This window comes from Grampus griseus, assembly GCF_964374135.1.
Source record: "Grampus griseus genome assembly, chromosome: 10".
Classification (NCBI taxonomy): domain Eukaryota; kingdom Metazoa; phylum Chordata; class Mammalia; order Artiodactyla; family Delphinidae; genus Grampus; species Grampus griseus.
In genome coordinates this window covers 103,944,768-103,969,275 of record NC_139004.1, presented here as the reverse complement: position 1 = coordinate 103,969,275, position 24,508 = coordinate 103,944,768, and the positions used below count along the sequence as shown (strand labels likewise).

General features: G+C 61.6%; 2 protein-coding genes across 3 annotated transcripts in view; both read right to left on the bottom strand.

The window, feature by feature from the left end:
* ZXDC (ZXD family zinc finger C) overlaps positions 1–2,500 on the bottom strand; it is a gene marked incomplete at its 5' end in the record, with an annotated part of 28,535 nt that extends 26,035 nt beyond the window's left edge. The window contains one exon of one of the 2 annotated variants that reach the window (XM_082664498.1): positions 1,619–2,500. In XM_082664498.1, the coding sequence (XP_082520624.1) occupies positions 1,619–2,474 (856 nt within the window). The remainder of the gene's footprint in view (positions 1–1,618) is intronic. The other variant, XM_082664497.1, reaches the window with a different exon arrangement.
* A 4,615-nt stretch (positions 2,501–7,115) lies between these two features.
* The window catches only part of UROC1 (urocanate hydratase 1), a 31,529-nt gene continuing 14,136 nt past the window's right edge, over positions 7,116–24,508 (bottom strand). The window contains exons 10-20 of the mRNA XM_082663026.1: positions 23,490–23,552; positions 22,979–23,158; positions 22,047–22,144; positions 21,809–21,881; positions 20,709–20,830; positions 20,264–20,334; positions 17,515–17,613; positions 15,868–15,967; positions 13,287–13,368; positions 8,819–8,918; positions 7,116–8,101 (exon numbers count right to left, since the gene is read on the bottom strand). Of these exons, the coding sequence (XP_082519152.1) occupies positions 7,961–8,101; positions 8,819–8,918; positions 13,287–13,368; positions 15,868–15,967; positions 17,515–17,613; positions 20,264–20,334; positions 20,709–20,830; positions 21,809–21,881; positions 22,047–22,144; positions 22,979–23,158; positions 23,490–23,552 (1,129 nt within the window). The 3' untranslated portion in view covers positions 7,116–7,960. The remainder of the gene's footprint in view (positions 8,102–8,818; positions 8,919–13,286; positions 13,369–15,867; positions 15,968–17,514; positions 17,614–20,263; positions 20,335–20,708; positions 20,831–21,808; positions 21,882–22,046; positions 22,145–22,978; positions 23,159–23,489; positions 23,553–24,508) is intronic.

Below are 24,508 nucleotides of genomic sequence, written 5' to 3'. Positions count from 1 at the left end.
GCAGTAACACCTGGGACTTTTTCACCTGTGAGAGTGAGGCCGCATCCCCCACCCTCGTAAACGTCCCCTGGACGTCCTTGGCGGCTGGCAGCCCGGCCTCTGACAGCGCGCTTCTCTCTCCCTTTGGTCCATTTCCTGGGGGTTCCCTGCTCTGTCAAGGGTCACTGGGGTCATCTTCGCTCACATGGCCTTTTTCCACCACCTGCATCGTCAACCCCGGCTGAGCCACCAGACTCTGCACATCACTAGTTCTCCTTTGACAGACAGGTTCAGTGCTCAAACAGGGCAGAAAACACGAGGCTACGAGACGCTGACCAGGAGTCTGCGCTGCAGCGCTCCTCAGAGCCTTTACGGTGCTGCCAGGTGCGCACAGCACTCTGCAGGACAGCGCAGGGAACCCCACTTTTCACAGCGACACGTAACCGGGAAACGCTGACCTTCCTGAATGCCTTCCAAGCCTCCTCTTGGGCATCAACCTGTCTGTGCCCAGCAGCCCCAGCCATTCCTTACTTCGGACCTAGGTGCCTTCTCACACTCCGGCAGGGAGGTCTGAACAGGCTCAGCAGGAAGCACCTTCCCCCAACCCACAGTCAAGCCTCCCGGCCCAGCTCTGCAATCCTTCCCACTGGAGCCTCCTCAGCGCCCCACTGCGTCTACCTGGGTCACCCCTCAGGACCCTCCGGTCCGGAACATTCACGCAGCTTCCCTGGTCCCTCTCCTGCTCCCGCCCACCTCAAACCAACACCCCGCGTACCATTCACCTCAAAACCCCCAGGGTGACCCCGTGCCCAGAAGCAGGCTGGACCCCGGTGCTCCTGGGCTCAGAAGGATGCCCCCGAGCTTTTTACTAGAGGGCGGTCCGCAGACCGCCGCCAGATTCCGAGTGCAGGACCAAGCGTTCGGAATCAGTGGCCTACAGCCATGCTCTCCACGGAGACGGGGTGCACAGGACAGGCCAGGGCACGTGGGAAGAAAACACGGGAACCTGGTAACATGTGAATTTTCTTCCGCCCTTTCAAAAGCCCACACGTGACTGCACTTCATAACATACATTCTAAGGAGCGCACTCCGCGTCCATGACGCATCAACAGGGTCGCCGGGCACACACTCGCGCTTCTCTTTTAAGGAAGGGCACCTGGGAGGCCCTCGGGCACCCTACCCCCAGCCCGCCCCACTGCCCCCATTCCCAGCCTTAGCTCTGCAGCGTGGCCCCCGCACCGCAGCCCCTCCTTCCCAGGCGGGAACCTTCTCTCGTGCAGACACACACTCCCCCCGAGAGCAGCTAGAGCTGCCTATCCCGGTAGAGAGCTCAGGGCACTCACAGCAGAGAAAGACCTCTCCGCCCACAGCATCCACCAGTCTCTCCGTCTGAAGATAAGAACGACTTTCAGAACTTTACGCAACTGTGAAGCCCGAAGGAAACAACGCTTTCAACGTCACAATAGTGGATGCACCGTACCTCCGCGATCATCCCCTCGGCGCCTTAACGCCTCGCCTGGGCCGCGTGGCCCTGCGTCCCTGCAGCCCGGGGCACGCGCCTACACGCCGGACGGAGCTTTTCTAAGTGACGAGACCTGCCTCAAACATCCCGTCTCCGGGCCCCGCCGGCGCCGCTCACCGGGAAAGTCGCACTTGTAGGGCCGCTCGGGCTCGAAGTGGCTGCGCTGGTGCGAGCTGAGCTTGGCGTGCGTGGGGAAGCGCTCGGCGCACACCTCGCACTTAAACAGGCTCTCCTGCTCGTGGCCCTTCATGTGCGCCCTGAGGTTGTACACGGTGGTGAACTTCTTGCCGCAGCCGCCCACCGGGCAGCCGAAAGGCCGCAGCTTGTCGTGCGACTGCAAGTGCCGCTTGAGCTTGTACGACGTGGTGAAGGCCCAGCCGCAGCCGTCCAACGGGCACTTGAAGGGCCGCCGGCCCTGGCCGCCGCCGTGCGTCAGCAGGTGCACCTGGAGCTGGTGCTTCTTGGCGAAGGCGAGCGCGCACTGCGGCTCGGGGCAGCGGTAGCCGGGGCCGGCGGACGCGCGGCGGGCCCCTGCCGGGCTGGCGGCCTCCTGGCCGGGCGGCGGACGCCGGGACGGCGCGGCCAGCGCGAGGACGCCACGCTCCAGGTGCACCAGCAGGTCCTGGCCGCCGGCGGCCCGGGGGCCCACGAGAGGCGCGGCGCCGGGGACCTGCGCAGGGTGGCCGGCCGGGCTCGCGGCGGCGCCGGGCTGGGGCCCGGTCTCCCGCCGCCCCGGGGCTTCGGCCGCGCCGCGCGCCACTTCCAGCAGCACCACGAAGGAGTCGCCGCCGCCGGGGCCCGCCGGCCGGGCCTCCCCGCGCCGCGGCCCCTGCGCGCCGTCCTCTGGGTCCCGCAGCAGCAGCAGCCGGCGGTGCGCTGAGCCCGGGGTTCTGCGGGTCCGGCCGGGGCCGCCGCCGAGCTGGGGTCCGCGTGGGGCCGGGGCCGCAGCTGCGAGCAGCGCCGGCGCGTCCATCTTGGGCCGCTGCGCGTCCAGCCACCGCCTCGCCGGAAACGCCACCCCGCACGCACGCACGAGGAGCGCGACGCCGTGCGCTACGCACGCGAGTCGGCGCCAAAGCCCGGCGCGGAGTGCGACCCGGCGCGCGCCGGAGCGGGGCCGAGGCGCGCGTCAGAGGCGGCCCGAGGCGCGCATGCGCGGAGCGGCGGGCGGGGCGCGGGGCCTGCCAGGCCGCGTGACGTCAGGGCTCCGCGCGGTGGGCGGTACAGGGTGGGTCGCTAGCGGCTGGGGTTACGCCCCCGGCCGGGTCGCGCGGCGGAACCGGCGGAAGCGTGGGTCGGGGACGGTCCGGCGGCTTGTAGCTCTGAGCGGTCCTGCCGCCTCAGTGAGCGCTGCCTCGCATCTCGTCCCCGCCCGGACCGACCGCGCCTCACCCGCGCGTTCCGGGACGATGACCCCGCGGCTGCCGTGCCCCCGCCCCCGGTCGGTCCTCCGCCGGCCGCGCCCGTGATCTAACAAAGCGCAGGTCCGGCTGCGCCCCCTCCCCGAGCGGCCCCGCTTTGTCCTTGCTCCCCACACCGGACCCCCGCCCCGCTCCCCCTCCTCCCGCAGGACGAGCGGGTTCCAGCCTGGGGGGCTCGCTCCGAGTGCCCCCCCCCCGCCCCTCAGACAAGTCTCAACTGCAGTTGTTCCGTTCGTCCCTGTTCCAGTGAAGCCTCCGTGAGGACGGTGACCCTGTCGAGTCATTCACAGCTGTGTGCCCAGATGCTAGCAGTGGAGACGCTCAGTAAATGTGTGTTAAATTGAGGAATGCTGTATTATTAAAAGTTCTTCAGAAATACGGTACTTCGGGGGACTTCCCTGGCGCAGTGGTTAAGAATCCGCCTGCCAACGCGGGGGTCACGGATTCGATCCCTGGTCCAGGAAGATCGCACCTGCCGCAACTAAGCCCGCATGTCGCAACTACTGGAGGCCACACACCTAGAGCCGGTGCTCCCCAATGAGAAGCCACGGCAATGAGAAGCCCGCGCACCACAACATAGACCCCGCTCGCCGCAATTAGAGAAAAGCCCGCGTGCAGCAACGAAGACCCAACGCAGCCATATATAAATTTATTTTTAAAAAAGAAGAAATAAGGTACTTCAGGAGTTCCCTGGTGGTCCAGAGGTTAGGACTCCGCGCTTGCAATGCCGGTTGGGGAACTTAGGTCTCTCCACACGGCCAATAAATAAATAAAATAAGGTACATCAATAATATTGAAAAGAACAGGAAACATTTATATGTAAGAATTTTTGCGGTACGCAGGCCTCTCACTGCTGTGGCCTCTCCCGTTGCGGAGCACAGGCTCCGGACGCGCAGGCTCAGCGGCCATGGCTCACGGGCCCAGCCGCTCCGCGGCATGTGGGATCCCCCTGGACCGGGGCACGAACCCGCGTCTCCTGCATCGGCAGGTGGACTCTCAACCACTGTGCCACCAGGGAAGCCCAGGCTGACAGTATTTTTAAAAACATTTTTAAATGGGTGAAATGAGCCCTGTTAAACGTTTGCCAAGGACTCTCCTTGCCCTCCCAACCACCCTGCAACAAGCAGGCAGGAGCAGAGGGGCAGCTCATTCCCTGGCCTTGACTGCCGGTGGTGGTTCGGTGATGTCTCAGGCACAGACAGAAAGGCACATTCTAGAGCGATTCCGGGCATTAGGAGCACCGCAGACACTGCGCGTTCACCCTCAGTAACCCAGGCCCTGCCCTCCGAGCAGGTGGGTGTAGAGAGGCCTTGGGGCAGCCGGGGGAGGAGAAGCGGAGGACACAGGCGCACTTGTCATATTTGCATTTGGGGGGAAACCCCACCAGCCTAGCTGCTGCTCTCCCAGCACCTGATAGGCTGAAAGGCCTCACTGTGGACTCTGAACGGCCAATGGTAGCATGCAGTCCTTCCGGAGCTGTGGCAGGAGTGGGGCTGGGCTGGGCCGGGCGTTCCAATGTGCTTTTTCCCCCAACACCACCAGGCAGTTGACACATCTGACACCATCTACCAGGAGATCCCGCAGCTCAAGTGCTCAGGCCTGCCAGAGTGCCGTCAGATGCCCATTGCAAGTCAGGTTGGCACCTGTGCTTCTGACCCACCGGCTACATATGGAGGGTTCCCATGACCCCCTCCTCGGGTTCAATTAACTTGCTAGAGCAGCTCAGAGAACTCGGAGAAACATTTTACTTAAATCACTGGCTTATCATGAAATGACATAACTCAAGAACAGCCCGATGGAAGAGGTGCGCAGGGCCAGGCCTGGGGAAGGACTCGGGCTCCCTCTGCAGTGTGCCGCTCACCCCGGATCTGCAGGGCTTCACCAGCCCAGAAGCTCTCCGCATCCCCTTCCTTTTGTTTTTTTCTGGAGCCTTCCTTACACAGGCGAAATGGATGAAATCATGGGCCATCAGTGATTGATTCAACCTCCAGCCCCTCTCCCCTCCCTGGAGGTCGCGGGTGGGAAACTGAAAGTTCAACTCTCCAATCACAAGGTTGGGTCCCCGGGTGACCAGCCCCATCTCAGGTGAGGCCCCAAATTCGGAAACATAAATTCAGGTGTGGCAGAAAGGGGCTTGTTACGAATAGCAAAACACCTCATCTCTCTCATCACTTAGGAAATTCCACGGGTTTTAGGAGCTCTGGGCCAGAAACAGGGCTGAAGACCAAACACATATTTCTCATTGTAAATCATCGTACCACAGAGTTAATTTCTCCATCAAAGATCGCCGTGACGGTAAATTTTACACGTCGTGTGGACTGGGCCGTTTTACACCTTGCTTCTGGGTGTGTCCACGAGGGTGTTTGCAGATGAGATTAGGATTTGAATGGGGGGGGCTCCCCAGAGAAAGTGATAGGCGTCATGCAAAACAGAAGGTGGGAGGAGACGCAGCTTGCCTTTTTCTGCCTCCCTCTTGAGCTGGGACCCCTCCTCTCATCTCCCGCCTTGGGTGGGGACTCACACCATCGGCGCCCCGGGCTCCCTGGCCCTGGTGCTGGGGCTGAACTGCGCCCCCGGCTTCCCTGGGCCTCCGGCGCACGTGACATAGACGGCATCTACCTCTATACATGGACATCTATCTATGGCACATACGGATATACGTACGGGTATACCTCCTGCTGGTTCTCTAGAGAGCCCTAATACAGACAGATTCAAATCCCAACAGAGGCCATGCAGGTGACACAAACGTGGGGAACAGGCAGGGGTAAGAAATCAGCAGCTCCTGTCCAAGAATAAACAACAAACACACGTGGCCTCGCCGCTGGAGGACAGCAGAGGCTGCAGGGCTGCGGTAACTTGGGTGAAACAAGCCTCGACCCAAGGGGCCTCCGGCTAATTGCCGTCACAGCGGTGGCGAGCGCGTGGCGTCACCTAATCTCTTGACTTCTTTAAGTAACTCAAAATCTGGATTTTTTAAGTGAAGTTTCCCAATTTCTAAAAATCGGTGACAATGTCAAAAAATTTTTACAGAGGGCAGGCCAAATAGAACGCGAGTGCAGGTCAAGTCCAGCGCCAGCCCCCAGGGTAGGAGCCCCCTCTGGAAAGCCCAGGGCGAGAGAGCTGAGCCCTCCTGCACCGGCCTGCGCTGGCCGGCAGGGAGAGCCTCTGTTCCGGGGGGGTCCACGTTCCCAGGGAGCAGAGGGCGCCCCGGGAGGGGCCCGGAGACTTTCACAAGCCCCAGTTTCGAAGGCAGCTGAACTCACGCCCATCAGGGCCGACTGTTTTCTACCTTCACTGTTTTGATGAAAACATTTCTGAGCGGACTACACACCTCTCCTTTCTTCAAAAAGGCTGGCAGAAGGTTGCTGCTGGTGGGAAGGAGCAAATACCTAAGTTAATGGTTTTGGTGCTTTTCTAATTGTGGGAAGAGGTGAGAATCCAGGTTCATAAACGACTGCTCCAGAAAACACCTGACCCTGTGAGGGCCTGTGCTGCCCGTTGTCCCAGAACACAGAGTCTCACCCTGCTCTTCGCCCTGAACTTTCCGGGTGCGCTGAAACGTCAGCGGCTGCAGTGGCTGGTGACCCAGGCTGCGGCCACTGCCCTGACTCCCCCCGGGCCCGGTGGCGGCTCCGCTCTGGGTGTCAGCTGTCCCTTCTCCCTGCTGGCAGCTGAGGCAGGGGAGGAGACTGCTCACTGGCGGCCTCAGTAGGGCGCCTAGGGCGGGTGTGCAGCCCTCACACGTGGCCGGAAGCCTCCTGAGACCCTGCCCTGAGGCTGGCCGAGCCTGGCTGTCCTGAATAAGCGAGGGTGCTGGATGGGAAAGGATGACGGGAGGGCCCGGTCTTCAAACTGGACATATCCTCTTTGTCTCTCCCTAGGAACAGGGAATGTCCGCACAGATACACGCAGCAGGGTGCCCTCCGTGGAGACTTGTTGGCGGCGATACGACCATTTGGACCCCGTGCTCGCCGTGTGGAAGAGAAGCCCTCCCAGGATGGCTTTAGCAGGTGAGGACCAAGGAGAAGGGGAGGCCATCCGGGCCTGCCAGGAGCCCAGGCACCTCGGCCTTTCCACGTGCCTCCAGGTGCCGCGGTGAGCCTCATGGTCACTTCACAGCAGGGCTGCGGTGCTCCCAGGCATCACACCTGAGGTTCTGGCAGGAGGAAGGGGCAAAAGCAAAGAGCGATGCAGCCGCGCCTGTCCGTTTTTATTACAGCTTTCCCGGAAGACCCACCCAGCAGACTTCCACGTCGCCTCATGGGCCGGAACCAGGCCAACGGTCACTCCTAATTACAAGGGCGGCTGGAAAATCGGCTACTTTTTACGTGCACGTTGCTGCCCAGACAACAGTGGGGTTTTGTTAGCTCAGGCAAAGGTGGAATGGCCCGTGGGGAGGACTCGGCCCCCCGGCTAGACGTGGGGGGCGGGTGTCAAGTTTTCTGCGGCTCCTTGGAGACCGGCCCCCAATCTCTTTCTCAATTGGAGCCTGTCGTGGGAACCAAGGAGAATGAGGACCTGGCCTCTCTGTGCAGCGAGGTCGCAGGTCTCGGGCGTGGACCACCGGCCCGGGCCAGGCCGTCTCTGCCTGGTCACCTGGCGGTCCCACACCAGTCGGTCGGTCGGTCGGGGGAAGGCGGGGCGATGGGCGAGAGCCTGGCCAAAGGAGCACCTGGCCCTTGGCGGGAGGAGGGACAGCAGGCGGCCCCAAGGACTGGTCAGTGCCCCACTCGGCCACTTTCACGGCACCAGCCCCCCGAGCCCACTCGGCGCCAGACCTGAGCACCCAGCCCTGAAGAAGACCCCCACTGCCTTCCCGGTCCCCAGGGAGCCGCGTGGGGACAGCAGAGGTCCCCGCCCCCTGGCCTCAGCTGTAAGCTGGGGGCGCAGTGACACTCCCTCCGGGTGGTGAGCCCCAAGAGGGCGTGAGCACAGCTCCTGACCCAGGAGAGCACGGGGAGTAGCGGAGGGAGCCGGCGGGCTGTGAGGCGAGGGCGGGGCCGAGGTGGTGAGGGGACCACAGGGCTCTCGGTCCCGCTCACAGCCGCAGGGCCCGCTGGAGCACACGCTCATCCGCCACCTCATGGGGCAGCGTCACCACCAAGCCCCTGTCCTCCTGCATCGTCCGGCAGATGATCTCGTAGGCCTTCGGGTTCCCGGACCAGCAGCGGCGGGCCACCTGCCGGCGGGGCGGGGAGAGGGCGTGCAGTGTAGGTGCCACGTCGTCGGCGGGTCAGTGGGTTCCCACCAGGCGTTCCCAGGTCACACCTCCTCCTCTCTTGGCCAGAAAACTGACCCACCCGCCTGTGACGGCGTGACACTGGCCATCCTTCTGCCCGAACTCCCCCCCACCCACCCCGGGCAGGGGCCCCAGGCCAGGCCCAGCGTCCTCAGGGCCCCCTGGACGGTGGCCTCGGCCCTCCCCCCACCTCTGGCTGCCTTCCTGCCACTCCCCACCTCCCCCAGCCATTCCCTCACTGCCGCACCGCCTTCCGGACGAGGACCAGCCCCCTCTGCTGGGGCTCCGCCCCTCCACTCTCCTGGGCCACCCAAGTCTAACCCTAGCGCAGCGCTCCCAAGCCCTTCCCCATTCCACTCCCATCTGCAAATACCCCCCATCACCCCCTGACCTCGCATTCGTGCTGCTTCCCCCTTCAGGCCCGCGTGGCCATAGAGACGGCTGGAGCCCCGCACCACACGCGCACGCACAAGCAGGCACGCGAGCGACACCGCCCAGGCCCCCTGCGGACACAGGCTGGGCGGGAAAGAGCCCGTCTGAAGAGGAGGGAAACCCTGGCGGTGGCTGGAGGGGAGACACAGGAGCAGCGGGGGCTCCGGACTGTTTTCTGGGAGGGGGGCAGGGCCACTGACGGGGAGGGGCCAGGGGGTCACTCACTCCGTTGGAGACGTCCCAGCTGAGCATCATCTTGGCCTTCTGCTCAGCCTCCTGGGTCCCGTCCAGCACAAGGCCAAATCCCCCGTTGATCACCTCACCCCTGCGAGAGGCAAAAGGTTCCCAGGTCACGCTGGGTCCGACCCTGAGAGGGGCAGGCCTGCTTCGGAAGCGCTGTCTGGGGAAACAGCCCCGCAGCCCGGAGCCTGCCTGTGCCTAACGACCGAGGGATGCAGGCTGCCGGCTCGTGCCTCCGCGCTCCACCCACAGACCCCAGGCCCCCTTCCGGGCCCCCACGTGTCGCCTCCGTGGGGGGCGGGGCCACCTCTTCCGGGCCCCCACGTGGCTCTCTTCCTGCCGTCCTTCGCGCTCGTCCTCCTGTACTCGCATTCGGGGTCCTGATTACTTGATTTGAGGGCCGAGTTCCCGGATGCCCAGCATTTGCTGGACCACCTCCTCTCCCGGGTTTGACGTGCTCTGGGGTCCCTCATCCCTGAGAGCTGTCATTCCATTCTCATCATCCACGTGGGCCAGTGCCCGTCCTCTCCCGCTGCTTGCCCCGCAGTTCCTCCCCATCAGCCACGGAGACTGCGTCCTTCCTGAAGCCCCGGGATTCATCCTCACCCTCCACGGCTTTCTCCAAGGCTCCTGCCCAGCTCACATCCCTGACCTTCCAGCCCCTTTCGGTTACACACACACGAAACGCCCTCAATCTTGTCAGCTCCTGCCAGGTTTTACTGCCAGGCTCAGCTCTCAGATCCTCTGGCCCCTCCGGCCTCACCCCCTTCTCTGCCCAGCTGGACCCTCCCGACAACCTCAGCCGGTTCCCATCCCACCCAGGGAGCGGAAGCGGAACTCCTGCGCCCGGGCCCGCGTCCCTGCAGCCGGCCGCCCTGTGCCCGCGAGCGGGCTCCCAGCACTTCCCGTGGCCCCTGTGGTGGAGGGGGCTCTGCACGGATTCAAGGTCGTCACCACTCGCTCGTCAGAGGCTGGTGCCGGGGATCAGAGGACAAAGCAGGCGGCAGCCACAGTCCTTTGACCAGAGAGGACTTTTGGAGATTAGAACGACATCTTTCATTTTGGTAGCCCGAAGCCCAGATGGTCAGAGAGCAAAGGTGCCCAGCTCCAGGGGACCTCTGCAAACCCTGCCTGGAGCAGTCCAGGGCCCAGGAAGACAGCAAGAAAGGAGAACCTGTATCCCGGAGCAGTTGCTGGACAGAGAACGGTCCCGTTGAGAAGGACATAAAAGCAGAACCCTATGTCACATGTACCAAGAGTCGGTGCCAGATGTACTAAGGAAGGAAGCACTCAACATTATAAGATGAACAAGAGCACGCAACTCAGGAACAGGACCCTGGGAGAGCGACTCAAAGCAAAACAGCAGAGTCTGTAACTCTGGCCCAGCAGCCCGGAAGCCCTGGGTTTCAGGCAGTGATACCGGCCAGGGCTGAAGAGGTTATGCAAACAGGAATCTTCATGCCGGGAACTGTGGCGCCCACGGTGCACACACAGTGACGGTTCACGTTCACGGGAGGGGGGCCTCGGCAGGGCGGGGCCTGTCCTGGCTCCTTCACAAGTGACTGCGGGTGGCTTTGCCGGGAACCCCAGGCAGAGTCACATTCTCGGTGCTGCTGCCTCATAGGTGGGACCATCGAGGTGATTCGACGAGTGTCTCTGGAGACACCCGTGCACAGGTCGTGCACCATAGGAGCCTTAGCTGCCGCGACTAATCTCCACCGCTAGCCCGCAAAGCATGCTGCTACCGTGACCATTTGTCCAGGAGAAACAAGCTCCTTGGGGAGCCCCATGCACAGCCGGGTTCGAGATATGCTCTAGTGAGGAAACAGCATCTTATCCAGATAAAGACGGTGCACTTATTCCTCAAACACGTAAGGCCCCGGGGCTGGACCAGGTGTGAGGACAGAAGGCAGGGACACAGGGACTGAGGGGAAGGCCCGGACCCTCCCTGGAGGGACGGAACCACACAGGCTCTACGCAGCCGTCCAACCCGCCGAGACCAGGGACTGACTGCCGACTCTCCCGCTCTGCGCCCTGTCTAAAAGGAGCAGACGGCAGGGACCGCGGGCGGGCAGCACAGGACACACCCCAGCACACAGTCAGAGCAGACTGGGCAGAGCAGGGGCCGCAGAGCGACCCAGTGCCGACACTGACCAGCTCAGAAACGGGAACGCAAACTGAGAGGTATCAGTGGCTTATGACTTAGACACTTGCTTTTCCATACAAGAAGGCAAAAACTATAGCTGGAGACGGAAGGAAGAACAGGCATGGGACAGATTTTTCCCGCTGATCTTCACAGGAAGGTTTGCAGCAGTATCTGGTGGATTAAATCATGCACGTCTGTGTCTGATGGATTCCCGGTGAATCTGAGGCACTTTCCAAAGGAGCCCTCGAGGGCGGCCACGACCGAGGGCCTCGGGGCCAGCGCCTCGCCGGTCGCGCCCTGTCAGAGCCTAGGGCAGCCTGGCAGTGAGAGGGGACCCCGCTCTGGGAGCCCCGTGCAGGGTCAGCGGCAAGCACTGTCCTGCACACTTTCTCGGGGGCTCCGTCCTGCCTTCTGCGGTCCTGTCACCAATGTCGCGAATCCAGGGACAACAGATCTGGGTCCATATCTGGCTCCACCAGCGCCTCCGGCCCCCTTCAGAGCTGCTCTTGCACCTGCAGCATGACTCAGCAAACCCAGTGCCAACACGCCAGGCGCTCCCTCCCGTCCTGGTTTTCTCCAGCCTGTGTCTCTGAAAGGACACGCGATCCGATCACATTTTCCATTCATGAGAGCCACCTGACTGGGCTGCAGCTCGGAATTCCGGCCTCGAAGGGCCCAAGGCCAAGCCAGCCCCCGGGGACGCTCTGGAAGCTGCAGCGTGAAGGACTTGGCTCTGGAGGGCAAGTCCAGGCTTGATCCGGCCAAAACGGGCTCAGAGGTCAGCTCAGAGGTGGCCGGGCCTGGGCAGCTGTCTTCCTCTGCGGGGCCACGGCGCCCCCTGCTGCTCTGAGGAGCCAGGAATCCCACGCGACCAGAGCTCCCCAGGCGACCCCCCCACCCCCACCCCCGCCCAGAGGCCACGCGCACAGGTGTAGCCCCAGCTGCCTGCTGCCTCAGTTTCCGCATCTGTAGATGCATTTCTTTTCCAGGAGTGGGTGAGACAGGGGATTCAAATGCTTGCCATGCGGTCCACTTGCAGTAAACGTTAGTTATTCATCGTTCTTAGCAGCAAATATGACATCACGGTTTACAACAAGAAAGACGTATTTGGTCTTTGCCCACCGTTCCTGGCACGGAGCTCCCAAAACCCTTGGAATTTCCTCTGCTGAGAGGGATGAAGGTGTCTTTCCTTATGCTGATGAGCTGACTCTGGGAAACCACCCAAGGATGGGGCTGGATGCCAGTGGAGCCGCCGTGTGATCAGAGGCCTGGAACGTGGGTCCCAGCCCCTGACCTTCCGGGAGGGCAGGGGGGCTGGAGGCGGAATCAGTCACCAGTGGCCGTGATGCAGTCAATCCCGCCCGTGTAAGGAACCCTCCAGAGAAACCCCGAAGGAGCGGGTTCAGAGAGCGCCCAGGCTGGGGAGCCAGAGTGCTTCCACGTGCTGCCGTGCCCGGCCCCAGCCCCACAGGGTCCCTTTGGGTCCTCAATTCGTGTATCTCCTCATCCAGCTACAGATTCACATCCTTTGATATCTTTTGTAGTAAATCAGAAATCCAGTGACTAAACGGGTTCCCTGCGTTCTGTGAGCTGCTCTAGCAAACCAGTGGAACCCGAGGAAGCGGCTGCAGGGACCCCTGATCTGCAGCTGGTGGGTCGGAAGCACGGGTAATACCGTGCACATGTGACTGGAGTCGGCAGGTGGGTGGGGGACAGCCCTGTGGGACTGAGCCCTCAGCCGTGGGATCTGACGTTATCTCTGTGCTGACAGTGTTGGAACTGAGTGGAACTGCAGGACACGCAGCTGGTGTCAGAAAACCCCCTCGGGTTGGAACTGGGTGCAGAATTATAGGGACGTCCCCACGAGGGAACTGCATCTGTCGCCCAGAAGGGAGCCTCCCAGAAGCCCTAGCTCCCTCGCGGCGTGGGCTGGAAACAGGCCTGGCTGGGTAGAGAGGGGCCAGGACACAGGGAGCCCAGAACCCAGGTCCCCGCCTCCCAGCCCAGCCCCTGGCGGAGTGATAGGACGGGGCCAGGAGAGTGCTGAGCATTCCCTGGAAAACATCTGTGAAAGCAGCATGAAAACGACAGGAAAGGGTGATTTACGGCGTCCACGGCAGGCCTTGGTGTCCCGCGCGACGGGTGAGACCCCAAAGGTGGGGTGTTGGGCAAGGCCCCCATTTCCAGCTCACACGAGGAGCCCTTGGTAGCGGGAGCTCCAGGAAGCAGGCCCAGGACCCTGGAGGAGACCCCCGAGCCTTCCACAGGAGCCCCAGCTGCACCACCGGCCCCCAGAAACCTCCTTACCAGCCGACACCCCCGCCGTTGTGCAGGGCAACCCAGGTGGCTCCCCGGAACGCATCTCCCACGAAGTTCTGCACGGCCATGTCTGTGGAAACAGAGCCCCGTCAGCCCCCAAGGAAGGCAGCCAGGCCGGGCCAGGGTCTGAGGGACGGATGGGAACAAGGCAGGGCAACTGCAGGAACAGCGAAATTTGTATTTTCAGAGCCAAGCAAAGCAGGACAATGAACGAGTGCCCGACGAGCACTGTCGCTCCTGCTGTCTTCTCTCCGGTGCCAGGTACAGCGCCCCAGAGGCACGAAGGACAAAGGAATTCAAAGGGATGTGGTGGCAGTGTCAGCTCAGATGGCAAAGAGCATCCGTCCCACCCTTAGAGCAAACACGCTAAATTGGGGGCAAACTGCAAATCACCAACTGTCCTCGGCCCCTCAGAGGCCCGAGGTCCCAGGGCGGCCAGCTACCCAGAACTCTGTGGGGAGGCAGGCACCTGCCCAGAACTCTGTGGGGAGGCAGGCACCTGCACGGAAACGGAACCCGTGCCTCACCCGTGTCTAAGGACTCGCTGAGTGACAAGCCTCAGCTTGCCTGAGACCGAGGCCCCTGGGGACACGGACAGAAGGGGTCGGCACCTTCCGGCGGGCTCTTCCTCCAAACCCCCACTGTGCCCACAGAGAAGAGGAGGGGGTCCTGGGAATACTTTCGTCCTAGTGCAGGGCTATGAGATACAAGAAAAGCAGCTCTAGGACCTGGAAAAGGCCAGGGAGCAGATTCTCCCCTGCAGCGTCCTGAGACGTCACAGCCCTGCCCGCACCTCAACTTAAGCCCCGAGAAACTGACTTCAGACTTTAGACCTTCAGAACTGCGAGGGAACACATTTGTGCTGTTTCCAGCCTCTAAGTCTGTGGTATGTTGTTACCGTGGCCAAAGGACACGAATGTAAACCACATTGATATCAGAGAACTTCAGAGCCAGCAGTATTATCAGGGATAAACAGGGACATCACACGATGATAACGGTCAATTCTCCAAGAAGAGACAGTAAACCTAAACAAGGGCACACCTAACAACACCACTCTAAAACACACGTGGCAGGGCTTCCCTGGTGGCGCAGTGGCTGAGAGTCCGCCTGCCGATGCAGGGGACACGGGTTCGTGCCCCGGTCCGGGAGGATCCCACGTGCCGCGGAGCGGCTGGGCCCGTGAGCCATGGCCGCTGAGCCTGCGCGTCCGGAGCCTGTGCTCCACGACGGGAGAGGCCACAACAGTGAGAGGCCCGCGTACCGCAAAAAAAAAACAAAAAAAAAAAACACATGGCAAAGTGGATGAGAACTGAAAAGAGAACAGACAAATCCACACACACAGTTGGGAACTTCATCACCCGTCTGTCAGTAATTTATGGAACAAGTCAGCAGAAAGTCAGTAAGGACCTGGACACCAGGAACAGCATCACCAACTGACGTGACCTCATTGACATTTAAAGAACAAGCCCCCAAGTAACCGCAGAAGACACCTTCCCACGTGCCCCAAGATGGACCAATACAACCTTAACAAATTTAAAAGAACAGAATGAATACACAGTGAGCTCTCAGACTACAATGGAATTAAATCAAAAGTCAGTAACAGAAAGACATCAGAAAAATCTCCCCAAACTTGAAAATTTAAAAAGATACTTCTCAATCACTCGTGGGTCCAAGAGAATGTCTCAAAGGAAATTTAAAATATTTTGAACTGAATGATAATAAAAATATATTATGTAAGAATTTGTGGGATGCAGCTAAAGCAGTGTTTAGAGGGAAATTCAAATTCACTCTTATTAGAAAAGAAAAAAGGTTTAAAATCAGTAACCTCAGCTTCCACCTCATGACACCAGAGAAAGAAAACCAAATTAAACCCAAAGTAAATAGGAAGAAGGTCATACTAAAGATTAGAGTACAAATCCGTGAATTTGGAAGCAGAAAAGCAATTTAAAAAATCATTTAAACTAAAAGCTTCTTGAGAATCTCAATAAAAATGATAAACTTCTAGCCAGACTCATAAAGGAAAAAGAAAGAAGCCACAAACGACCAACACCAGGAAGAACACAGCGGACCCCACAGACGTGAAGAAGATAATGAAGGAACACGACTCTATACGCGTGAATTCCATAACTTAGACGGAGTGGACCCAATCCCTCAAAACAAAGTGATGTGGGGGGTGCTCCTGACCGTCCACCTCCTTCCCTTGGGATCCCGTCCATAATGGGAGGAGCTGCAGGTGCTGGGAACCAGAAGGCCCCCCAGGACCGGAGCGCAGAAGCTCTGGGGCGACAGTAACAATCGCAGCGGCTGCAGCAGCAGCAGTCCCTCCCTGAACGCAGCCCAGGGGCACCCGGGTCTCGGGCATCCACCTAGCTGGGCCACCTGGCACCCGCCCTGGTTTACAACTGAGCCCGCATCCCAGGATCCCTCCCTCTGTCCTGGGCTGGCCACCCCGTGCCATGCCTCTCAGAGGCCAGCACCTTTCTGGCAACACCACAACCGACTGAATGAATCCCTTGATCGTTAAATACAATCCAACAGAGAAAAAGCTTAAGTTTGCTGTGCTCCTCACCCGCACAGAAGGCAGAGCCGTCACGGATGTTGGAGGTCTCCCTAAACGGGCTGTCTGTGCCGCTTACGTCGTGGTGGTCTCGGCTCAGGACCACCGGTGCCTGCAGTGGGGGAGGACACAAGAGGTCAGCTACCCGTGTCCACTGCCCAGCACAGGGCAGAGATCAAGGGACAGGGCACACCCGATGCCCTTTGGATGCCCCTGAAAAGCAGACCTTCGGCGGGAGGAAGCGCAGGGCTTCTGTTGCCCCCGCGGCTGCTCAGGGACGCACTTTCCAGCCACCTGGAGCCCCATGTGCTCTCCAGGTGCTGGGTTCGAGTCTCCTCAACCCCACCCACACTGTCACCACACCCACTTTGTAGAGGAAAACTGAGGCCCGGAGAGGACAGGACACCTCCCCGATGTCACAGGGCTGTAAGGGACAGCCTGGTGTTTCAACGGCACTAGAGGTACCGGGAATTCACGGCTTCAGCGTCCGAGGAGCTGCCCTGCCCTTGAAGAGGCCAAGTATGCTCCCCCTCTTCACCTCTGCCATGAACCACCTGTGCAGTATTCCGGCACCTTCTGGATACTCAGGCCTCCGCTCTGCGTCTGCAAGGCAGCAGGCCATCCTGACCCCTGTCACCGCACATGTCACCTCATTCACAGAGCTTGGTACCACTGAGATCCCCTGAACTGATACGTTTGCCTGCATGTCCAAGTGTCCCTCCACCAGCACCAGGCAGGACCCTGTCTACCTTGTCCTCTGCACAGCAGTGCTGCAGCAAGGCTGGCACCAGGGGGCGCTTGGGAAGGAGTGGGGGGGGAGGGAAGGAGAGACGGGGAAGGAGGGAGGGGAGGTGGGGGGGGAGGGAAGGAGGGAGGGGTAGGAAAGGAGGGAGGGGAGGGGAGGGAAGGAGGGATGGGGGACGGAAGGGGGAAGGGATGGAAGGGGGAGGGAAGGAGGGAAGGGGGAGGGGGAGGGAAGGGGGAGGGAAGGAGGGAGGGAGGGAAGGAGGGGGAGGGAAGGAGAGAAGGAGGGAGGGAAGGGGAGGGAAGGGGAGGGAAGGGGGGGAGGGAAGGAGGGAGGGGTAGGAAAGGAGGGAGGGGAGGGAAGGAGGGAGGGGAGGGAAGGAGGGAGGGGAGGGAAGGAGGGATGGGAGGGAAGGAGGGATGGGGGACGGAAGGGGGAGGGGGAGGGGGAAAGAGGGAGGGAAGGGGGAGGGGGAGGGGGGAGGGAAGGAGGGAGGGAGGGAAGGAGGGGGAGGGAAGGAGGGAAGGGGGAGGGGGAAGGAGGGAGGGAGGAAGGACTAAGATGCTGTCTCTGCCCTGCCAGCACTGTAGCACCACAGCAGGAAGTGCGCATGCACTGAGCGAGGTGGGCAGGGCTGACCAGGAGGGAAATGGGGAAAAGCAGGGAAGGTTGTCATGGTTTGAAAGGGACGATTTAACAAAGCCACGTGAGACACTCGTGGGAAAGCCACGTTCTGAGGTTACGGGAGCCTCTTTTCTGATAAGAGGTTCAGAGAGGGCCCCTGACTGCCCAAAGTCACACAGCAGGGACCGAGTCGCCAGAGCCTGGGTTTGAGGACGGGCCTCCTCCCTCCCGGGCCTGGGCTGGCCTGGTGGGGAGGCAGGGGAGCCCCTCCCAAGCACAGGACAGCCCACCTTGATCTTCCCACGGGCGATGGCTTGGTTGAAGGCCACGGCGATGGCCACACGGCCTTTCTGGTCCGAGTACAGGATCCTGGCCTGGGAGCCCACCACCTGCGGAGAGAAGGGTGAGAGCTGACCGACGCGGGGGACGCTCGGGAGACACGGCCACCAGCAGTCAGACGGCCGCCTCCAGGGAGGCAGGAGGCGGCCCTAGAGTCCAGCACTCACGTCCTGGTCCGCGTGTCCACGTGCAGGCTGGGCCCCCAGATGTCCCTCCTGACCCATCCCCGCAGGGTTAGCCCCAGGGGCCTCCGGGACCCTGACTCGCCTGTCTCCGGGGATATCACCTCCTGTGGGCGTCACCCCGCTCGACCCTTCCCACCAGAGTAACCTCAGCACCCCACGAGGCGGTTCTGACGTGTCTGCCTTGCTCCAGCTTGGCACCCAGAATCTCCTTAGTGAGTCTGTGAGGAAGACGCTACTGTGCTCATCACAGGCCCCGTTGCACAGGTGAGGAAACGGGCCGGGGAGGCTGAGCCCCTGCGCACCGCCACCAGGATGCAGCCCCTTTGGAGCTGGGGGGCACTCACTGCGGGAGACAAAGGCTCCCGAAAATGAACTGTTGTTCATGTTGGCGTTGTCACTGCTAGCACAGCGTCATCGTTAGCACAGTGGCTCTCAGCCGGGCGACCTCTGGGGATGACTGTGGACATTTGGGTGCTGCTGGCATGGGTAGGGACGCTGCTAGACTATGGTCCCCGTGACCAAGAATCTCCAGCCCCCAGGCGCTCGAAGAGGTAGTAGCGCCCATGTTCACAGCAGCATCATTCACAGTAGCCAAGAGGGGGAAGCAACCCATGTCCATGGCCGGCGATGGATAGAAAAGGTGTGGTCCATACACACAAGGAACACGATTCCGCTTAAAAAGGAAGGAAATCCTGACATGTGACAACGTGGATGAACCTTGAGGATATCAAGCTCACGGAAATAAGCCAGACACAGAAGGAGAGGGGAGGGGAGAGGGAGCTAGGGTCTGATGGGGACAGAGCTTCAGCTGGGGAAGATGAGAAAGTTCTGGAGATGACGGTGCTGATGGTCGTACAACAGTGTATGTGCTTAACGCCACTGAGTCGTACCTTCAAAATGGGTCAAATGGTAAATTTTATGCTATGTAAATTTACCACAATCAAAACAAATTCACCTGGCCCCAGATGTCAGCAGTGCCGAGACTGAGAAACCCTGGACTCTGCAAAGGGGGTGCAGGTGTTTCCCTCAGCCGCCCAGGGATGGGGTGAAGCACGGCGGGGCGGGGGGGGCGTCCACAGGAGGCCCGCGCACGCCAGCCTCTCAGTCAGCCTGGGGCTTCCTCGGCCTCCCGCTTTCCACCCAAAGGCCTTGGTTTATTTGCGCCAGCTGCCTCGAATCCTTTTTGGAGAAACTGTACCGTAAACCAGCATGGCAGCCTTTCAGATTTCCCGGATCCACAAACAGAAAATGGGAGGAACTGACCCAGGACTGCCAGCTTTGCCGAGAGTGTACATTAAAAGAAACAATTAAAATGTTAAAAGGACAACCTTCTGTGATCACCAACTTTCACGAGAGACGAGGGAGGGAGGGAGTGGGGGGGAGGGAGGGAGGGAGGGGGGAGGGCAACCTGAAACAAGGGGGAAAGACACAATGTCCAGGTAACTTTAACTCAAACACAAAGAGAGGGTCCTGCTCGCAGGTTGGGGGGGCGTCCAGCTGGCCGCCCACACGCCCTCAGCCCTGCAACCCTGCCGGCCCCTTCTCGGTGGTCGTGGCCCTCCTCTCCAGGCCTCCCTGCACTGGCCCCCCATCTCCACCTCTTGCCCCACCCTCCCAGGCCCAGGCCCTCAAGTCCAACAGTGACGGCCGTGGGCATCTCAGGCTCCAGGTAGCTGGCATGAAGGGTTTTGTGGAGAAATGCATTTGTGACCGCTGGGCCAGGAGGCGGCGGCAGCCTGGCTGGACAGGGCTGGACCAGGAAGCCCAGGAGAGGGGGCTCAGAGCTCGGGGGAGGCCTGGCTGAAGCCCAGGCCAAGGACCCACTGGTCCAGACGTGGTGGCGGCATCCGGCCATCAGGGTCTGTGGTCAGAGGCCTGTGACCCACACGCCCATTTCTCACTTTGCCCTGGTGCATCCGGTTGGCTGTCTCCTCAGGCCTGTGCACTGGCTGACCCCTCCGCTTCCCCCACTGTCACTCCCCCCACCTAGCCCCCAACCCCACTTAGACCTGAATCCACAAGTCAGCTCCTCAGAGGCACCCTTCTGACGGGTTCGTGTAAACCAGTCCCCACCTCGAGTCACCCGATTGGTGGTCACGCTCACAGTCACGGAAACGCCCGTCCCCCCAGCCCTGGCCCCGCAGAGCGTCAGAGGGCCTGCTCCAAGCCCCACACCACAGCCAGGGGGCACGCGCCGCCTCCAGCATCTCCACCGCGCAGACAGGACGGGAGGCTCAGAGAGGCCAAGCCACTCACCCCAGGTCACACAGCGGAGAAGCCGGGAGACCTGGCTCCAGGGCCCAGCAGGGGAGTGAGGGGAGGAAAGACCTGCCTGACCCTGGTTGCTGCCCCGGAGCCCAGGCCCCCTTCTGAAAGGTCCTGGGCTTCTCTGCCCAGCGGCCCCTGGGTTAGGTGGCCAGTGGGGACATCACCTAACTGGCCCAGGTGGCAAGCAGCACCTTACCCCGGGCACGGTCCAGCTGCCCACCCTGCCCCCGCCAGGCTGAGCCCTCACCAGCCAGTGCTGGGAGGCCTCCCGGATCCAGCGGATGTTGTCCATGTACTGCTGCTCCACAGCCGGATTCACTGCAGGGAGAGGGGAAAGGGTGTCACAGGCACCAGCAGCCCCTGCCCCACGGTGGGGGGCGGCACAGACCCTCCTCGCGAAGGCTGCAGGGCAGAGGCACCCGTCTGTGTCCACAGACGGACCCACAGATGGCCTGGAGCAGCTGTGACACGGAGACGCAGAGGGGCCTGGACACGGGGGAACGGCGCAGATGGACACAGGGCCAGCTACAGGGAGCCAGAACACCATCAACAGGCACCACCCAAGGATGTGCCCTGTGCCCATGGGGCCAGGCCAGGGACCACGTGTCCAGGCTGCCCAGCACCGCCAGGCAGGTGTCTATTGGAGCCTCTGGGGGTCACCGTGCGCCAGCATCTCCAACCAGCAGCCTCACCTCCACCAGCAATGACCTCCTCCAGCACTGACGTGGCCAGCTGATCCGTGACCGCCAGGTCCTGCGGGTCCCCGGACGTGCACACCCAGCGGAAAGGCCCAAAGCCCTGGGAGAATATGTCCCTGCAAGGGCAAAAGGCTCGTCAGCTGGGGGCTTCCAGGCTGGCTGCACGCCCTGGCTGGGGTCACCACGGTCGGCGAGGCCGCAGGTGCTCCAGAACTGAGGAGGTGAGGGCTGTGCGCCAGGCGGTGGTTCATGGGGGCCTGTGTAGTGAGTGGGCGTCGGTGTCCACGATGGCTGCCGGAAGCCCCCAAGCCACGAACTGGACGGTAACTTCCCCCAGCCCCCTCTGTCCCCTCGGTGTCCTTTCCCAGCTCCCCTCTCAGAGCTGTACCATCTCTGGCTGCAGAAGCAGGGAGCTGGGACACAGACAAGCAGAAATTCCTTAAGTTGCTGTTGGAGACAACCTGAAAACCAGGCAACTGAAACTAAATATTGGGACAAACAGTAAACTTAAGGCCAAATCTGCTTTAAGTGGGCTGACCTTCCGAGGGGACTCCAGGCAGAGGAATGCAGGGGCCTCTCTGGGCTCCCGCGCCCACCCAGCCCCTGCTGGGCTCCCTTCCCACTGCCCCCTGGGGACACCCCAGTGGCCCTGGCCCAACTCTGGCCCCTCCCCTCCCACAGTGAACCTCAGAAGGACGCGGGCCTCTCTCGCCCCCCGGGGGTCCCCTCCGGTGCAGATCCGGGGCTGCTGCCCACCCCACCCAACCCAGCGGCTCAGGCCCGAACTCCACCCTGTCCTCTCCCTCCGGCCGCTCCCTGGTCCCTGCTTGTTCCGGCCCACGTGGCCAGGGAAGCACACGGGCTGCAGGGATCAGGCCCTCCGCCGCCCACTCGTGGCTCGGGCGTGGCCGATCCTGTTCTCTCCCTGAGGCCCTGCACAGGGTCTCTCGTTTTCAGCTCCTTTCCCCCTGCATTTTGGGGTGGAAAGCCCGTGACCCGGTGCAGGTCTCAGCACGTGGCCTGAGCAGTGGGGAGAGGAGGAGATCTTCAGACCTGCATGTCCAGGACAGACGCTGGAAGGGCCCATCACTCACCCCATAATGTGCTGGACGTACGAGGGGTAGCGGAACTCCGTCCTGTTGGCGCCCGTCTTCCCCACGTCAGCCCCTGTGCGCGGAGACCCAGCGTCACCTGGAGAAACCGAGGCCCAGCGAGACCAAGGCCCTGGCAGGGCCAGCTTCCAGAAGGGACACGTGGAGCCAACCCGCAGGCCACACTGCCCCGCCCACGAGGCCTGCAGAGAGGGAACCCCCCCCCTCCCTTCTCGCTCACCTGCTCTCTGGGCCTCCAGGAGGAAGGCGTTGCCATAGTCCCAAAAGAAGAAGTTCTCCTGGGCCAGCCTGTTGATGGCCGAGACGTGCCTCCTCAGGCTGCGAGAGGTGCGGTCAGTGGTCAGCTCAGCACCGCCCGCCCGGGCTGAAACCGAAGCCGAACCCCACGAGCCCCACCTCCCTGCTGACTCTTCCCCCAGCTGACCCCACCCCTCCTGGTTCCACCCCCTTCTGACCCCACCCTGACTGGCTCCACCCCTCCTGGTTCCACCCTCCTGGCTCCACCCCAGCTGACCCCACCCCTCCTGGATCCACCCCCTGCTGACCCCACCCCTGACTGGCTCCACCCCTCCTGGTTCCACCCTCCTGGCCCCACCCCTGCTGACCCCACCCCTCCTGGCTCCACCCCTGACTGGCTCCTCCCCCAGGCTCCACCCTTCCTGGCTCCACCCCTTGCTGCCTCCTCCCCCCAGCGCCTCCTTCCTGGAAGCCCAGGTCCGTGCCGGCTCCTCAGGTCCCCCTACCCTTCAGGACCCTGCAGGCAGCCCCTAAGCTAGCGCCTATGGGTCGGGTCGTCAGCCAGCCAGCCCGGCGCCGGGACCAGACTCAGTGCTGAATAAGCAACGGCCTCTTGCAGAAGCGCCTCAGGCTCCCCTCCACCAGCACCTGCTCAGCACCCACACGTGCTGGAAGCTGCCCCCAGTGTTTTGCAAATGTCACCCCAGTCTGTTCCCAGCATACCCACAGGCCAGGGAGCCCATGACCCCGTGTGACAGAGGAAGAGACAGAGGCCCAGAGAGGTTAAGGGTCTTGCCCGAGGCCACACAGCTGCCCCAGGAGAACTGGGCAGAGGCCAGAGCCTCCCAGTCCAAAGTTCCTGCAGGCCATGTGTACCCCCATCCCTCCCCCGAGCAGCCCTGGGACCTGCATCACCTTTCCTGGACCAGGGCTTTGAAGGCAGCAGGGTCGGAGGCCATGAGGCTCTGGGCCTCTGCGAAGCCCAGCTGCACGGGGTAGTAGCCACCGTTGAATGGGTTGTGGCAGGACGTCTGGTCTGACCCCAGGTCCACCAAAAGCTCCCCCGTCGTGTCCAGTTCACGGACCAGGCGCTCCCTGGGGAGACTCAGGTGGTCAGGGCAGGGCAGGCAGTGCCGGGGCCCGAGCTCAGGGTCCAGCCAGGGGGGTACGCAGCGTTTCCCAGCCCACACGCCCAGTCGTCAGGCATGGAGGCTCATCCTGCTTTCCCTCTGGAAAGATCCCTGGCGGGAGGGCTGCCCAGCTGGGCAAAGGCTGCCGTGAGCTCGGCCAGGATCCGGGCCAAGAAGGTTGGGAGCAGAGCCTCAAGCTGACACTGGAAGCCTTGTGTCCCGGGAGCACCTGGCCCGGGACCTTGGCTGGGGGGGCTCACCCGGTGTCCTCGAGGCTGCCAACGCCCCCCACTTACCAAAGATCCACCACGTTGCCATGGTAACCAAGGCTGAGGGCCTCCTTCCTCTTCCTCGCTTCCCTGGAAGGGGCAAGGGCAGGACAGATGGCCCCACCGCACCTGCCCACGGCTACCCACCCCCAACACACAGGCCCCAAGCTGGTGGGGATGCAGAAGGCCCAGGAGGCACCCAAAGCACCACGTGTGAGCGTAGGCCTGAGATGCAGGGACCCATGAGGTGTGTCTTTTGAGGACCCAGGCCTGAGGGGAACAGCAGACTTGAATGCCCTCGGGAGGACTCGCTGGCAAAGGTGACCACCCCTCCCCCCCCAAGGTGTAGAATTCGATCAGTAGAATTAGGGCTGCTGCTGCGAGGACTCTAAAAGGGATCTTTGTAGAACCCACTCAAGGCGATCCTTAAGTAGCAAATGTCACAAAAGATGGCTCTAAACATTATTTGCGGGACTTCCCTGGTGGCACAGTGGTTAAGAATCCGCCTGCCAATGTGGGTGACAGGAAGATCCCACGTGCCGCGGAGCAGCTAAGCCCGTGCACCACAACTACTGAGCCTGTGCTCTAGAGCCCACAAGCCACAACTACTGAACCCGTGAGCCACAATTACTGAGCCCGTGAGCCACAACTACTGAGACTGTGCTCTCGAGCCCGCGAGCCACAACTACTGAGCCTGCGAGCCACAATTACTAAAGCCTGTGCGCCTAGAGCCCATGCTCCGCAACGAGAAAAGCCACTGCGATGAGAAGCCCACGCACCGCAACGAAGAGTAGCCCCCGCTCGCTGCAACTAGAGAAAGCCCACACACAGCAACAAAGGGCCGATGCAGCCAAAATAATAATAAATAAATAAACAAACGTTATTTGGAAAAATAAAAGGACAAAAAACGAAAGCATATTTGGGGGAAACAGATTTGAATACATGAAAACCCCACAGACGTGGGAGGGTCGCCATTCCCGTCTCTGCATCTCCGCAGCTCAGGGAACAGAAATGTGACCAGACGGCTGCTTCAGGCATTTGTTACA